The 16,088-nt window shown below is 37.8% G+C and overlaps 1 protein-coding gene across 4 annotated transcripts in view; it reads left to right on the plus strand.

The window, feature by feature from the left end:
- The window catches only part of DGKB (diacylglycerol kinase beta), a 533,513-nt gene that overhangs the window by 187,490 nt on the left and 329,935 nt on the right, over positions 1-16,088 (plus strand). For all 4 annotated transcript variants that reach the window (XM_015558205.1, XM_015558206.1, XM_006779053.2 and 1 more), the window contains one exon: positions 6,956-7,072. In XM_015558205.1, coding sequence (XP_015413691.1) covers positions 6,956-7,072 — 117 coding nt within the window. The remainder of the gene's footprint in view (positions 1-6,955; positions 7,073-16,088) is intronic.

Here is a 16,088-nt window from a genome sequence, read left to right on the forward strand (position 1 = left end):
CCGCCCGCCACTGGGCACGCCCTCGCTACACCTCCCTCACACCTTCCCCGGTGTGGGTCACTGCCACCTGTGCCCACGGGCAGCCCAGGGCATCCGCTCATCCACTGGATCTGACCACTGCGGTTCTCTCCTCGCGCCCACGGACACTGGCCGTGCCATTCACGGGGCCCGGCCCCTCCACCACTCGAGCCTTCCGCAGGCTGCACCAAAGATCCACCGTCAGGCCATGGAGTGCGGGAGTCCCGCACGCGAGCCCGGCCCCCCTCGGAGAGGAGGGACCCTCCTCACCTGTGAGTGAGGACCAGGCCCGCGAGCCCCCCGGCGCCGCGGCCTGAGTGCCATTCGCCACTGCCTCCCTGCTTCTCGGGACCACACGGGCGGGCCGGGGGAAAGGAGGACTGGGGGGAAAGGAGGGGGTGGATATTTGTATAAAAGGCGAAAATCATGTTTACCAGTTGGGGATTTTGTGCACCGAGCCTCTAGTTAGTTAATAAAATTATTTAGGTTTCAGGTGTACACTTCTATAATACATCATCTGTATATTGTCTTGTGTGTTTAGCACTCTAAGTCAAGTCTCCTTCCATCACTATTCATCCCCCCTTTACCCATTTCTATTTCCCTGTTCCCACTCTCCTTCTAGCCATCAGCCATCACCTTACTATTGTCGGTGTCATGAGTCTTTCTTTTCTAAAGTAAAACAAAAGTGCTCCTATTTTGTTTAAAGATATTCAAATATTAATGAAAGCAATTGTTTTCAATTTCTTTCACTTGTTTTAGAGTATAACAAAAAGTCAAGGATATCTGTGGATCAATTTGTAGTAAATAACAACCTTAATGTTGATTAGTAATTCCCCATGCTGTTATAGTCATTGTGCCCAAACCCAACTTGACTAATATACACACACACCCCTCGTTAGTCTGTCTGTTTAAAGCATACAAGTTATTTTCATAGACCAACCCATTTTATACACACAATTCAATGACTTGAGTAATAATTAAGTTATACAGTTACAATGACAAGATAAAATCTACATGGAACTGGAATAAACAGATTGGTTAATACTCAAGAATGACTATGTTGACCATTTAACTCAACTGATAGAAAGAGATGATGAATGTGCAGAGAGAAGAGTCCTGCCCCCTCTTTTAACCTATGGCTTACTGTGGCTTCAGTTAGTATGGTTTACAAAGGGAATGAGCGTGAGTGAATTTCAGGCACATACACACACTTCGTTTTATAATGGCACTACCATTTGCCAGAAAGCAGCCCAAATTACCTGATTTTGGCATCGGTCTTCACAGAGCCCACTTTTATCTTTTATGTCCCAAGCAGCATACCTGTTTTAAACTTACTGATGACATATAACACTCTGTTTTATATTTGAAAAATGACTGCCATGTATCGACTGCCAATGTTATGCCAGTACTTCACATTTTCTCAGTTTATCATCACAGGAAACTTTTCATTGTATAGATGTGTTAAATGGTGAGTTAGAGAAAGTAAATAACTTGCCCCAGGATTCAGAGAATTTGCCATATTTGAAATAAGATCGTTTCTCTGGGCAGAGAAATGTTCAAATCCCTCAGAAGGGTCACAGTAATCAAAGGTACAGCTGTGCCGCTGTCCGTAAGCTGGCTTCTTGGAGATCATAACCCTTCTAAGTCCCAATGACATGGTGACACTTCTGTTTTGGGGAGATTTTTACATTATGACTATCCAAGGGTCACCCTGGGTGAAAATTCTAGAGTTTCTGGGAAATTCTTGCGGCCCAGCGCTAGTGGCAGAAGGGGCTGAGTCTCCATTCAGTCAAGTGGTGCAACAGCAGAGACAGTGAGATGCAGGATTGCTTTGAAGGAGGCTGTTGGCGGCCAAGCGGCCCCTCCCCTTCTCTGTGGCTTGGTACCCATGGCGGTGCTCTGCTGCTGCCTGTCCTCATGCTGAGATCGGACAAAAAGAAGAAAACCCTGTGCTCCACGTAATCATCATGTGCTGCTTGCCGCTGGTGAGTGATCGATCCCAGCAGGCTGATAGTGGTAAACATCCCTTTTGTCAAAGCAGTTTTCGGCCATGAACAAATACGAAAAACATCTGAGAATCAGCATGAGACGGGCAAAGATTTTTTAGCGCACATATTTAAAGTGAGGTCTTTTTATTTTTTTAGTCTCATTTGTTTCATCGTTCTGTTCTCTGTGAATGGTCTTTGTAGCTTTTCTTCTGCGTGCATTATGGTGATTATTCTTTGGAGTTCTAATACAATGAATTCCCCAGTTAAGATCTCTTGTGCTACTTGTAGAGTCCAAGGATCACAAAACATTGAATTTTGTATTTATAACGTCTACATAGCAAACACAAATGATTGATATTTGAAAATGCTGAAATATCAATCGCTGTGTTTTATATGTAGTTATACGTTCTATATTCTTTCATATTTTGGGGGTTAGAGTGGCTCTTTTCAGTGTTTGAATAACTTCTATCGATTATAACAATAATTGTCCAGCTCTTTTTGTATCTGGGATAATTTATCTGGCACAACAAAATTTGTCTTAATTATGACCAATTTATTTTGTTATTTAGGGCCCCCAAACTGAAAACAAAATCCCGAAGGTGGATTGATGAGCATTGCCCCCTATTATCAGAGAGCTATTTTATTCTGAACAGTGATGCACAATAATGTCCGTGAGCTCTTCCTGACAGTTTTTAATAACTGCAACAGTGGGAGTAACTCAGATATCCCAATAGAGCTCTGAGAGTCAGGGTTAACTAACCCTCAAAACAGACCAGTGAGATGTTTGTGGACAGCAGATTTTGAAACATGACTTTCCCCCCCCCTTCCTGCCCCTCATATAAAATAGGACAGAAGTAAATATATTCTCAGTGGAAATATGAAAAGTATCCAACTACCCTCCTGTTAGTTTAGGCTGCTTAAATAAAATATACCGAATATCTGAGAGAGAGTTCTACAAAACTTGGAAATAAACATAAAACAAATAAGTATAATAAAAAGAAAGCCCTGGGGAAAATTAAATGGTTCTGAGTCTCTTTTGTTGTAAAATTTTCAGCTTGATTAATTCCACAAATTCAATGCAGTAAGCATTTTTCCCCAAACAAAGAAACCACTTGGTCTTCTGAGTATGTATGTGTGTAAACAAATGTTTACCACTTTCTTATTGTCTAGATCCGTGGTCGGCAAACTGCGGCTTGCGAGCCACATGCAGCTCTTTGGCCCTTTGAGTGTGGCTCTTCCTAAGCCTTAGGAGTACCCTAATTAAGTTAATAACAATGTACCTACCTATATAGTTTAAGTTTAAAAAATTTGGCTCCCCAAAGAAATTTCAATCGTTGTACTGTTGATATTTGGCTCTGTTGATTAATGAGTTTGCCGACCACTGGTTTAGATGACATACTGAAAATTTTTAAACTTGTTATATTCCTCTTTCTTGTAATTGTAGATTGCAAAAATGAAATTTTATTGATTGAAAATTTAATTTAGGTTTTTTAAAATTTGTTCATATACATTGTGGGAGCAAATTAAGTTTACAGTTGTGAGTATATGAAACCAGAGTTTATACTGGTATTATTTATTTTTGCATTAATTTCTATGCAAACACCTATAAACCTGCTTTTGCCCCACCCTGTATTTTATAATTGTTACAACAAAGCATTTGCTTAGTCTTAGCCAAAGTTTACTCAGCGGGATGATGCCCTGGAGAGACATCAGGCCACTTAATCAACTGCTACGTGCTAGCTGGAGATCCTTACTACGAAGAAATTCCCCTAACTCTATGCACAGCCAAGGTAAAATAATGCCAATAGGTGCTACGGTAGCTCTTTACACACATACATGTCTTAACTTTCCAGAACTACATCTGTAAATAGCAAGGTCACAAATATCTACTTACAGTGAGGCAAGCCAACTCAAGTTATATTTAATTCCCATAACCTAAGTACTTTAGAAATTAAATGACAATTGCTGGGTTATATGGCAATATATAAGTTATAAAGGAATGCTAGAATATAAGATACTTAAGTATATCTTTCACATTATAGATATTTATATAGTATTTGTTATCGTGTTTTATTAACCTGTATGTAAGGACCTGGGAAGAAGCTATTCCCATATTTACTCATAGTATTCCATTTTTGAACTTTTAGCACAACCTGTAGATTTTCAAATATAAACATTGAGCTTAATTTACCTAAACTGATGCTAATGTAACTATTTCCATATATATATATATGTGTGTGTGTGTGTGTGTGTGCGCGCACATACACACACATTTGGAAATATAACAAACGCTTTGCATAATGGTAATATTGATGAACACATTAAATGGAGAACCATGCTCATTTTACATTATTCATAATACAGGCAGAGCATTAGGACATTATACATTTTCTACTAATCCTTACACACTCTGAAAAACAGGAAGAATAAGTTCTCTAAGGTTGCATAATATTTAAGTAGCATTAATGGGATTCATCTCAGGCTTTTTTAGTCCAAACCTCATCCTATAATTAACTCTTTCTATGCATTATACTCTTAACTATTTATGGACACAATTATAATTTATAATCTTATAAAGCATTATCAATCTTTATAATGTCAATATTTTTGCCAGAAATTATGCTTATATATAAGTACATCATTTTCCAAAGAATTTGAATTTCAGGCATCCTGTTGTAACATACATTTTCAGCCACACACAAATATATATATATGTAGTGTCTGTGCACCATGAAATTGCAAAGTAAATTATCTACCCTGATTAACATCTATTTTGATTCAAAACATTTTCTAAGTCATATGTCCCTGGTATATTTTAAAAGTTTTACCTTTAAGTCCACTTACAAACATATTCCTAAATTACAGAACTGAAATAGTACTCTAAAAATAAATACAGAAACTAGGAAATATATATCTGAATAAGTGATAAGAAAGTGGCATTCAATCATTTAGGCACACATGGAAAACATTACTAATTGATCAGGACAATTTTTTTTCTGAGCCTAGACATGGCCGAAGAATCTTTCTCAATATTATGCTTAAAGCACTTAATTTATTTTTGTTTTGATGTTAAAATTCATGTATTTCCCATTTATCCTGACTTTTGGCAGGTACTGATCTAGGCTCTATTGTAAAAAAAAAATGAAATACACAAAGTCCTTTCTCTCATGAAGCTTTTATCAAGCAGCGGAAGACCGGAATTAAATGAATGAAATTGATAACATTTCAGGTTGTATTAAATGACACTCACAAGGAGGCTAAAGGGAATAGAGAACCATATCTGACATTTGACCAGAAACCCAAAGTAATTGAGGAGCAAGTTCAACAAATACACAAATAAGAGCTTTCTAGTACAGTGCAAAGTGATTGCAAGAGCCCTTATTTAAGAGCATGTGCTTGCGACCAAGGCACACTGAAGTGAGTGTAGCTGGAATGGAAGGGATGAGTGTGGCTATTGTATAGAGAATTGATTGTATGAAGGCAAAGTTGAAATTGAATCGATCCATTTGGTTATGGTTACAATAGGCAAATAGGACAATGATGGCTTAACTCCTATAATCATGGAGGTGGTGACTTATTTTCAGGGGGCTAGACAGAATTTTTTAAAAAATATATACTTTTGGACCCTTTGGGGACTTATATGGATTTTAGACACCCATGTGGACAGATAGAAAGGGCATTTGTGTGTAGGTATTAAGGTTCAAGAGAGAAATCTGAACAGGAAAAACAAATTTGGAAGTCTTCACGATAGGATTTAAATCGAAAGCCTTGGATTAAATGAGGCTACCTAGGGAGAGAGTGTAGATGTGGTTAAGTGTTAAGGACTGCCACGCTGAAGGAGGAACCAGCAAAAAGACTATGAGGGCACAGTGGGTGAAATACGAAGAGCTAAGAGAGAGATGACCTGGAAGCCCAGTGAGACAAGCTTTCCATAGGAAAGATGATGTTAGTTCTGTCCATTGCTGCTTAAAGGTTGAGAAGATGAAGATTGATAAACAGGTGTGCCGATGAGAAGGTCATTGATAATTTTGCTATAAGCTGATTTGTAAATTAATGATGATAGCACTTATTGAGGTGAGTTGAAGAGAGAATAAGAGGAGAGGAAATAGAAAGAGAAGCAGATTGAAGCAGGGGGTCCCGCGGGGGTGAGGCCGACGGAGTCCTATCGAAGCATGCCCGACTCCGGAGACAGGTTCAAGACGCAGTCTGAAGTTTATTGTTTAAGTGCAGGGACATATATAACATTCCAGACCAATCAGAAGTTTACAACATCCTTACGGCAACCAATGGTAGGAAAGTTAGGGTACTATGTAGGGGCTCTAGGGGGCTTACTCAGGCGGGCGCTGCCACTTCCCTGGTGTGCCGAGGAAGCTTGTATAGGCGGAGTGCGCTCACGCCATTGCATCCGCCACTGCACTGAGATAAATCTCCTGAGCTCTTCCCACAGCGGATAACTACAACAATTTTTTTTTTTATTATGGTGAACAAAGAGATTCAATGGGATGGAATATGAGTTTTAAGGTTTATGCCATTCTTGATAGTAACTTCATAGTAGCTTAAAAGTCTATCATGAATTCATTTTCAATGTTGCTTTTATTTATAAGCATTATGTTTAGAGCTTGTTATTGAATATTTAATTCATAACCCTATATTATTTATATCTTTATCATTGTTTATGAAAAAATCAGCTTTAGTGTTTCTGAATAACTATTGATAGAGTCATAGTGGGCCCATAGAGATAATACAATTTGGTTTTCTTTCACATTCTTTCTTTAACTGATATTTTGATCATGCATCTCTCATTTACTAGTAGATTGAGCCAGTTGAAAGTAACTGCTTTTGTATTAGTCAGTAGTAATTTGGGCCCAAAGTTGTAGCCATGAAAATCTATATGTTGCCCCTTCTACTAAAATTATTCAACATTTTTTAAATAGATTTTTTTATTACAGGAAAGACAAGCAACAGTAAAAAAGGAAAAGGTTGGTTCCCAGCAGCCAAACAAAGCGACTGACAAGAACAAAATGCAGAGAGCCAACTCAGTCACTGTGGATGGACAAGGCCTGCAGGTATGATTTTTTAAAGTATAAATTTTAGTATCTTTCATATTTGTTACTGCTGTGCTCTTCTTACAGGGGCATATGTCAAGGTATCAATGCATTTATTTAATGTGCAGAATAGCTCTGAAGATGTCTTCCGAAAAATCTTTATTAATTTATCAACACATCAGTTTTATAGCTGATTAACAGAGTGACATTCTGGTCAGATTAATTATTTATGATGTTATGTTCATTTAAGTATGTTTCACACATGGCTAGGCACATCTCAACAGGAAAGGAAAATATACATTGTTTTTTAAACAGTTTATGCTAGACATTACAGTAATATTTTAGGTGTAGTAGGTGAATTTACCTTATTACATATGAGATAAATATTATTCTTAGTTTTCCTCAATAATAATATGATAAATATCATAATTATTTAATACTTTTGAAATGAGCATATTGGTGTTCAGAAGTCAAATTATGTTCAGGGCCTCACAGTTAGTCATTGGTAAAGCTGAATTTTGAATGAGGATCATCTGAATTTATTATGTGTTTTAACTCTATGGTACCCCATCTCATTGGCTACAGCATTTTAACAGGCATATAAATGCTAAATTCCTGACCACGTTTTTCTTCCATTTACTTTTGCAGATTTAAATAAAAAACATACATATACTAGAATGATACCTTTTTTCCTCTCAGTTTCCTAAGATTTGAATAATCAGACCATATTTTACCCAGACTTTAAACTAAAATTAAATGTGTGTGCAGTATTATCAAAGCTTTACACTGACATGTCAGTATAAGTTGCATTTTTTATTCAAAAATAATTGTAAATACTCAATCTTATTCCAACTAAATAAGTCACATTAAAAACAGTAGGCAATTAACGTTTTATGTCTATGAGTTTCATCCCACTAGCCAGACAATAACTTTTCACGCTTTCTGTGGCATATAAATATATCAGGTTAAGTTATCAAGAAGCAAAGTATAGACATCGGCCCTTACAAAATAGTGGCAAATAAATATAACTTAATGCTATCATCATTATAATATTTTGAATTTAAGAGTATTAGTTCATAATTAGGTAAAATAGACTCTTTCACATCAGTAGAATGTAGTAAAACATGATACACATAGTATTAACAGAATTTTGGGGATAACATTTAAAAAGGTAAAATACTTAAATCTTGGATAGCTTTTTCATGCAAAATGGTAAAAATAATTCATTTTCGTGTGGTAATCAATTTTAAAATAATAAAATATTTGTTTATCAGAAAAGGTAAATAGATGTACAAGAAAATTACTTTTTGTGAGTTTAAAAAAATTATATCATTAAAAATATTGAGTTGCTTTCCAGTTTGCATATAACTCAGTGACAGAAGAGATCTACACTGCTTAAAGAAGACTATTAATCATAGTTAAGCACATTCATCTTACTTCTTTCCAGCTAACCAGCATAATGATCAGGATTATTATTTCTAATTAGAGGAAGTAATAGATCATGTATAACCTTAGGATGAGTCTCATTAATTAACCCGAGTCCTAGGGGACTTCAAATAGAGGTGGTTATGCACTCTGTCTTTGTCATCACCCACACCATAGGTTTACTTTTAGTGCATATGATCAAGTTTAAGTGAAACTGCAACTTCTTAGCATGCAGGAGCTGTGAAGATACAGGTGACTATCCCCAGGTGAACCAATAAGTAGAAAAACAGAACAATTGTTTAAAGTGTATTAAACAAAAGGTACCTTGTCCCTAATTGTTCTTTGAGGAAACTTTTCAAAAAAAGATCACTTGAAGATCAAAAAAAAATGTAGTTTGTAATGTTCTTAACACAAGACAAAGAAGGGAACTCTGAGATACCTAAAAGTAAACCAGTGTTGTCCCCACCACAGTTGCTTCTCCCTCTTCCTACTCTTTCTTATTTGCAGTATCTCCTTCGTAAAATCAGCACAAGACTAAACTGTACAACACCTATGCACTATACACAACTTTATGGTGTATGTATAACAATTAATTCCCTTTCTTTGATTGGTGTGTGTGTGTGTGTGTGTGTGTGTGTGTGTGTGTGTGTGTGTCCATTGTCTTTTTCCCACTTTGGGCTCAAGCCTGTTGATTATTTTGTAATCAGTTCCTCATTGTCATTTTAACTCCCTCTGTGTCCAAGATAATTTGAGTAGTACAAGAACTTTGAGCATTACAACAACTTTGAGCATTACAACAACTTTTAAAGTGAGTCCCTGTCTCCATACATACAATGCACTAGTTTGTAAGTGATATGGGACAATGGAGAGAAAAAAGGTAAGTAGTGTCAGGACAGAGGGTTGGGGTTGTCTATAAGTTTATGTAAGATAACTAGATTAGAAATGAGACTTCAGGAACACCTCAAAAATGATTGACTGATGCAATTGAAAAGATTGAGAAGGATCTCCGTGAGTAAGGTTTGGAGAGAAATTTCTGATGCTGTTGGACATCTAAATGGAGGTGTCAAGTAGGCAGACAGATATGTGAATCTACAATTTAGGACAGAAGACAGATATGAATTTGGAAGTGAAAGGCGTTTTGATGGAACTTAAAGCCATCATTTAAAATGAGATCACTAAGGGAAGGAGATTATATAGAGAGCAGTGGTTGACCTGGGATTCTAAATCAGCCTGCTCCCAAAGCCATGTCCTTTAATATTTACTGTATGAAATTGCCTCTCTATGTGAGTGAATATGACTTTATCTGATTAGCTCTATTCTCTATAGAGAATAATCTAGTATAAAATGTTTCCTTGTGAATTCTTTTCACACCTAATTTATAATTATTCTTCAAGATTTTAAGAACCACACATGCTCTAAAACATTCCTTGAATACTTTTTCCCGTTATTAGTATTTTTTAGATTACTCTGCATTACCCAATTCTAATGTTTCTTAAAAACTGCTCTGAGAAGCATCAGGTTCTGTAGAGATGCCTCAAGTCTAGTGGTAGGTAATGTGAGACTGAGTGTTCAGGTATTTTTTTTACACTTTAGACAGAGTAACTCACCTTTCATATGTTTTATATAATCTTCCACTTAAAGTTATTTTAAATGATATATAAATATTTACTTCCAAGATCAAATAGTTTTAGGATAACCAATTTTTAACATATCCATATTTTGTCTTCAACCTCTCATTCTATCAAAATATTTAACAAAACAAATGTGATATTTTACGATGGCAATAAAGCAGTTTTCAAAATAACTGGGTTGTACATCTTATTTCACAATTATTGAGCAAAAAAGAGAAAATACTCATGGACATAGACCACAAATAATGTGTTGTAAAATTGTGCTCCTGAAACTTGTATAATTTCGTTAACCAGTGTCACCCAAAAAAATTCAATACAGAGAAAAAAAGTTAAACACATTAAACATAATTTTTTGAAAGGAAAAAGGAATTATTCTTCAAATATAAAAAATCAACTTTTTAATATTAAAGCATATATATAATGTAGCTAGTTCAAAAAAGAATGGTAAAGTTGAATATAAACTTGACATATTAGTGTTATCTAATCCTAATTCCATTCACGTTTCACCAATTGTCTCAGTAATGGCTTTTATAACAAAAGAAGCTAGTCTAGAATCAAGTTATTATCTTGATTTTGAAGTTGTGTTATATTTATGTAAGAAAATGTTCTTGTTTGTTGGCAATCCTAAAGTAAGCAAAAGTGATGAAAAATCATTTTGGCAACATACTCTGTAATTGTTCATGAAAAAAGTTTCTACCGTGTTTGAAAATTTTCTGTAAATTTGAAATTGTTTCAAAATATAAAACATAAAAAGATTATTTTCAGATATTTCCATAAAACATAATTCATGGAAATCAGATATACTCACTGTCAGAAACTAAGAAAACTGTATTTCTTTAGTCTACTTAAATGCTTTTAAGTTTATAAGATTTGCATCACAATACAAATGACCTCCCTTAGACTGAATTCTGGAAGTTAGTTCTTATCTGATTTAGACAGCTCTGGAAAACAAGATCTGGAATCAAATATATTGATTATACTAATTGAAATATCACATCTAATAATACCTACATTTCCCCTTAACTCTCAGACTATTATTTTACATTGCAAAAGGATTAACTGAAAAGTGCCAACATTTAATAGTGAGAACATAAAATAATGAGAATAAGATAACATGAAATGTAGAGGCTATCCATACACTCTGAAATCAAGTTTCTTTGGTTATTCACTCAGGGACTAGAAATAATTACAAATTCGATGAAGGATAAAGTTTCTCTGCCTGATTCCATCTGTATGCAGGTCTTTTCTCCTTTTGATCTTGTTTTTTTCACATCAATTACAGTGAGGTCCTGCAGAAATTAAGGGGGGGGGGGTAGAGAAGGAATAAACAAAATATAACAGTGGTTCAGACAAAATAATTTTTTTTTTCTCTCTCACGTAAGTGAACTCCAGAAGTAGGGCCTTTAGAAGCAGGGCTGATAAGGCAGCTCCACATTTTCATCAGGTCTGGTTCTATCATTTCCAACCTCCACCTGTGATATCTTCAAGGTCACCTCCTTCTCAGTGATGGCTGCTGGTCCTCATGATAACAAATTCCATGCAGGCATCCTGAGAAAGGTGGCTAGAAGCTCTCACTCTTCCTTTATAAAGAGCATAGATTGAGTTTCCATAGGACACTGCTGTACTGGTCAGCTCGGGCTGCTGTAACAGAATGCCATAGACTGGGTGGCTTAAACAACAGGCAGTTACTTCTCACAGTTCTAGAGGCTGGACAGTTAAAGGTCAAGGTGCTGGCATGTACATTCTGAGGCCTCTTCTCTTGGTTTATAGATAAAAGCTGTGATTAGAGGGGGTGACCTTACAAAATTCCCCTTTGCCCAGCATTCTTTTATTAAGGATGAAGAGGAATATGAGGACTAAATAGCAATAGCAGATACTCTGCTACTAAGATACTAATTCTTATTTCAGAACTAGGGGCCGAGTACACAAATTCATGCACCTTGAAAGGAACTGTGGACTGCTAGGCTGCGGTAGGCACAAGGGCGGGTCTCAGCCCCTCCTCCATGTCCCCGCCTGGCCCCTTCAGCCATGGCCCCTGGTCCCCTGTCCCTGTCTGTCAGCAGCCCTGCTCCTGCCACTGCTGCTCCCACACGCTGACGGCGCCGGCCCCACTCGTACCTGCTCATGGTACGGAGCGATTGGGGTTGGTGCCAGCAGCGGGTGTGAGCAGCAGCTGCTGCCCTGATCCACCCTCAGGAGCAGGGGAAGGTGGAGAAGCCCTCAGGGGCAATCAGGACTGGCGCCTGGCACGGCAGTGGGTGTGAGTGGCAGCTCCAGCGCTGGCAGCAGGTGTGCATGCTGCGTGGGACCATGGCGTGCAGGAGCAAAGAATTTTCATTAACCACCAGAGGCGCGCCCTGAAGACAGCGACCGATGCCCCACCTTGGTCTGGCACCCCTGCTCACCTGCTCCACTATCATGCTCACCATATTCTGCGCATGTCCCCGGTGGTCAGCGCATGTCATAGTGACCAGTAGTTTGGTTGTTAGGTTGTTCAAGTTGTTCTACTGTCCGGTCTATTTGCATATTAGCCTTCTATTATATAGGATTATTAATGAACACAGTAGTTGTTTATTTTTAACTTGTCAGAATTGAAAATGGCTCTACAATACTGGAGCTCTTTGGCTATCCAACCTAAGAACTCCGCCTTTGCTCTACTGGTACCTTAATTCACTCTGCTGGATTGGCATTTTTTTATTGTCACAAAGTTTACTGAATTTTAAAGCTTTCTGAATGATCATTGAAAGAAATGCCATATCTGCCTGGAACCTTGACATTTCTAGTATAACACCATTAAATGATCCCTTAACACCAGTCTTAATGGTGCTGTAACTTAATCACCTATCACTTCTTAAATACAGGTTACATTAGATCAGGTGTTTTATCTGTTAATGTCATTATCAAAGGAGGACTATTCCACAGTGCCTAGAACTTACAAATAAATATCTCAAGTTTGTGATGTTTTATCCTAATATAGTTTTATTTTGAAACCTAATTTCTTATAAGAGGATACGAAAGGAAAAGGTTGTTATTGGTTTTATTATTCCTATATTTCCCTTTTGGGTATTTGACTGTTGTATCTTGTAGAGTAGCATCATTCTTTCAAATGTTTTCTTTATCTAAATTATGAACTACTTTATCTATTTATCCATTTATCCACTCATAAAAATGACATCAGTATTTTTTTGTATTTTGAGGTTATCTACATATTGTAATTTATTCTAGTGTGATACTTATTTGATAAAAAATAATGATTTACATATTTCAATAAATAAATATTTCTGAAAAGTTTTCTAAAACATATTTTCAAATACATTCCAAATATTCAACCCAGTGTGAATTTAATATCCTTATATAATAAAATCCTAATATGCAAATCAACCGAATAGTGGGATGACTGGTCTCTATGACACACACTACCACCAGGGCGCAGATGCTCAATGCAGAAACTGGCCCCTGGTGGTCAGTATGCTCCCACATGGGGAGTGCTGCTCGGCCAGGAGTGGGGCTCACGGCTGGTGAGCGCAGCAGCAGTGGCAGGAGCCTCTCCCACCTCCACAGCAGCGCTAAGGACACCTCCGGGGATGTCCGCCTGCCGGTTTAGGCCTGAGGGGTCCAGGACTGTGAGAGGGCACAGGCTGGGCTGAGCACCCCCTTAACTCCCCCTCCCCCAGTGCAGGAATGTCATGCACCAGGCCTCTAGTAGTCTCTTATAACGGTAAGCTGAATGTGGAGTTTATGGAGGATCATCCCAATGTGTATTTGGGTTTAGATTTAATGATTTGCTCAAAATTTGTTTCTTTACCTTATTCTCACCTCTACTTAAAAATAAGGAGTGAGAATTCAGAATAAATGCAGAAATCAACTAAAACCCACATCTGGTAGCATTGCTATTTTGCCTGTGAAAACTTCAGGAGTGGTACCTGATTTTATAACAGGAGGAGAACTAAAGGTGTGTTCAGTTTTTCGTCATTTTGGCTTTTAGTCGGAGAAGAAAGGTATGTGTGACATTCTAGTAGCACCATGGCCTGACCTGCAGGCACTGCTATTACGTTAATTGAATAAGTGCATTGACTAGTAGCTCAGGGAGACAAACTGGAACGTTACTGTAGATCCAGCTCATTTATCTCATCTTCCTACTGAACTAGAAACAAATCGGAAACAAAAAGCCTTGTTCTCTTCTTTTTACACACACACACACGCGCACACTCACACACACACACGCACACACTCTCACACACACGCACACACTCTCACACACACGCACACACTCTCACACACACGCACACACTCTCACACACACGCACACACTCTCACACACACGCACACACTCTCACACACACGCACACACTCTCACACACACGCACACACTCACACACACACACACGCACTCACTCACCAGCCTTCAATCACATCCCAAGGCTTGTCCTCTTTTCAAAGGAAAATAAAACAGAAACAGGATAAACTGTAATGAAAACTAGTTTGATAACAGTAGAGCAACCATGAATATCTTACACAAACTTCCCATACAGCAGTGTGAAGATTTTAACATTTTCACCTTGCCCGTGGTCATTAGAAAAAACTCCATTTCACTTAAGAATGGGAGAGAAATGAGTTGGCAGAATTTTTCATCTTAGATTGTTTAATCCAACAGGAAGGAAGGACATGCCGTGGTTGTTTTTGTCATATTAAACATTTAAGGATACTTTCTAGGGTAGAAATAAAAACAAAGGATACTTTGTATCTATTCTGAAAATGTAAATGATCTAAAATATTTCATCTTAATATTGAGAGGATTCCATTAGTTGTAAATGTTCATTATTAAAATACTGTTTTGTCAAACTGCATTTAAATGGGAGTTATATTGGTAGGGGCTTCTTAACATTGAAGTCATGTAAAATACAAGAGTTCTCCTTTACCATAGTATCAAAAATAATGTTACCCCCTACCAATAAAGTGCTATCACCTTACCTGCGTTATTTCTTTTTGTGGGATATTTCACTCCTAAATATGCTTGTCTGTCTGTTTATTTATTGTCTGTTTCTCCCCTAGAGCATAAAATCCAGTAGGACAGGCACTTTTTCTGTTCCACCGAGAAATGAGAAGTGAAGAAAGCAGTGCAGGGCATACTATAGGACAGTGATGGCGAACCGATGACACGCGTGTCAGAGGTGACATGTGAACTCTTATATCCTTCTAAAGAGGAGAGTTATAAGAAAAACCAAAGAACTGATTTTTCTTTGTTAAATGACATTTAAATATATAAAATAAATATCAAAAATATAAATCTTTGTTTTACTATGGTTGCAAATATCAAAAAAAATTTATATGTGACACAGCACCAGAGTTAAGTTAGGGTTTTTCAAGATGCTGACACGCCGAGCTCAAAAGGTTCGCCATCACTGCTCTAGGGACATGGCCAATTTAACGGACGCCAGATTACCAAATAGTCCAGAATACCTGCACCTGTAGCCTCCAAGCAGGAAAACCAAGCTCTGCAGAAACATTATGAGAAATGGGACTTTTAGGCTGATAGGGGCCTCAAACCATCTTATTCACAAATGGTTGGGAAGATGGATTCCACACATGGCACAAAGTGCAGGTCTTCCATAAAAGGAGGGTGCGCTATAATATTATTTTTATTCTAATACTAGAGGCCCCGTGCATGGATTCGTGCACTGGTGGGGTCCCTCGGCCTGGCCTGCGCCCTCTCACAATCCAGGACTCCTTGGGGGATATCGGACTGCCATTTCGGCCTGATCCCTACAGGCCAGGCCGAGGGTTCTGTGCACCGAGCCTCTATGATGCCTGTAAGATCTTTGGTTAATCTCTTTCTGCCCTCCCCCCCCTTCCCTCTGAGATTCACCAGACTGTTCCATGTTTCCATGACTGTGAATTGAGTGTCTGCTCCCTGGTGTTCAGTGCATGTCATAGCTACCGGTCGAACAGTCGGCCGGTTGCTTAGGCATATATATATATAT

This window comes from Myotis davidii, unplaced genomic scaffold, assembly GCF_000327345.1.
Source record: "Myotis davidii unplaced genomic scaffold, ASM32734v1 scaffold168, whole genome shotgun sequence".
NCBI classification, from domain to species: domain Eukaryota; kingdom Metazoa; phylum Chordata; class Mammalia; order Chiroptera; family Vespertilionidae; genus Myotis; species Myotis davidii.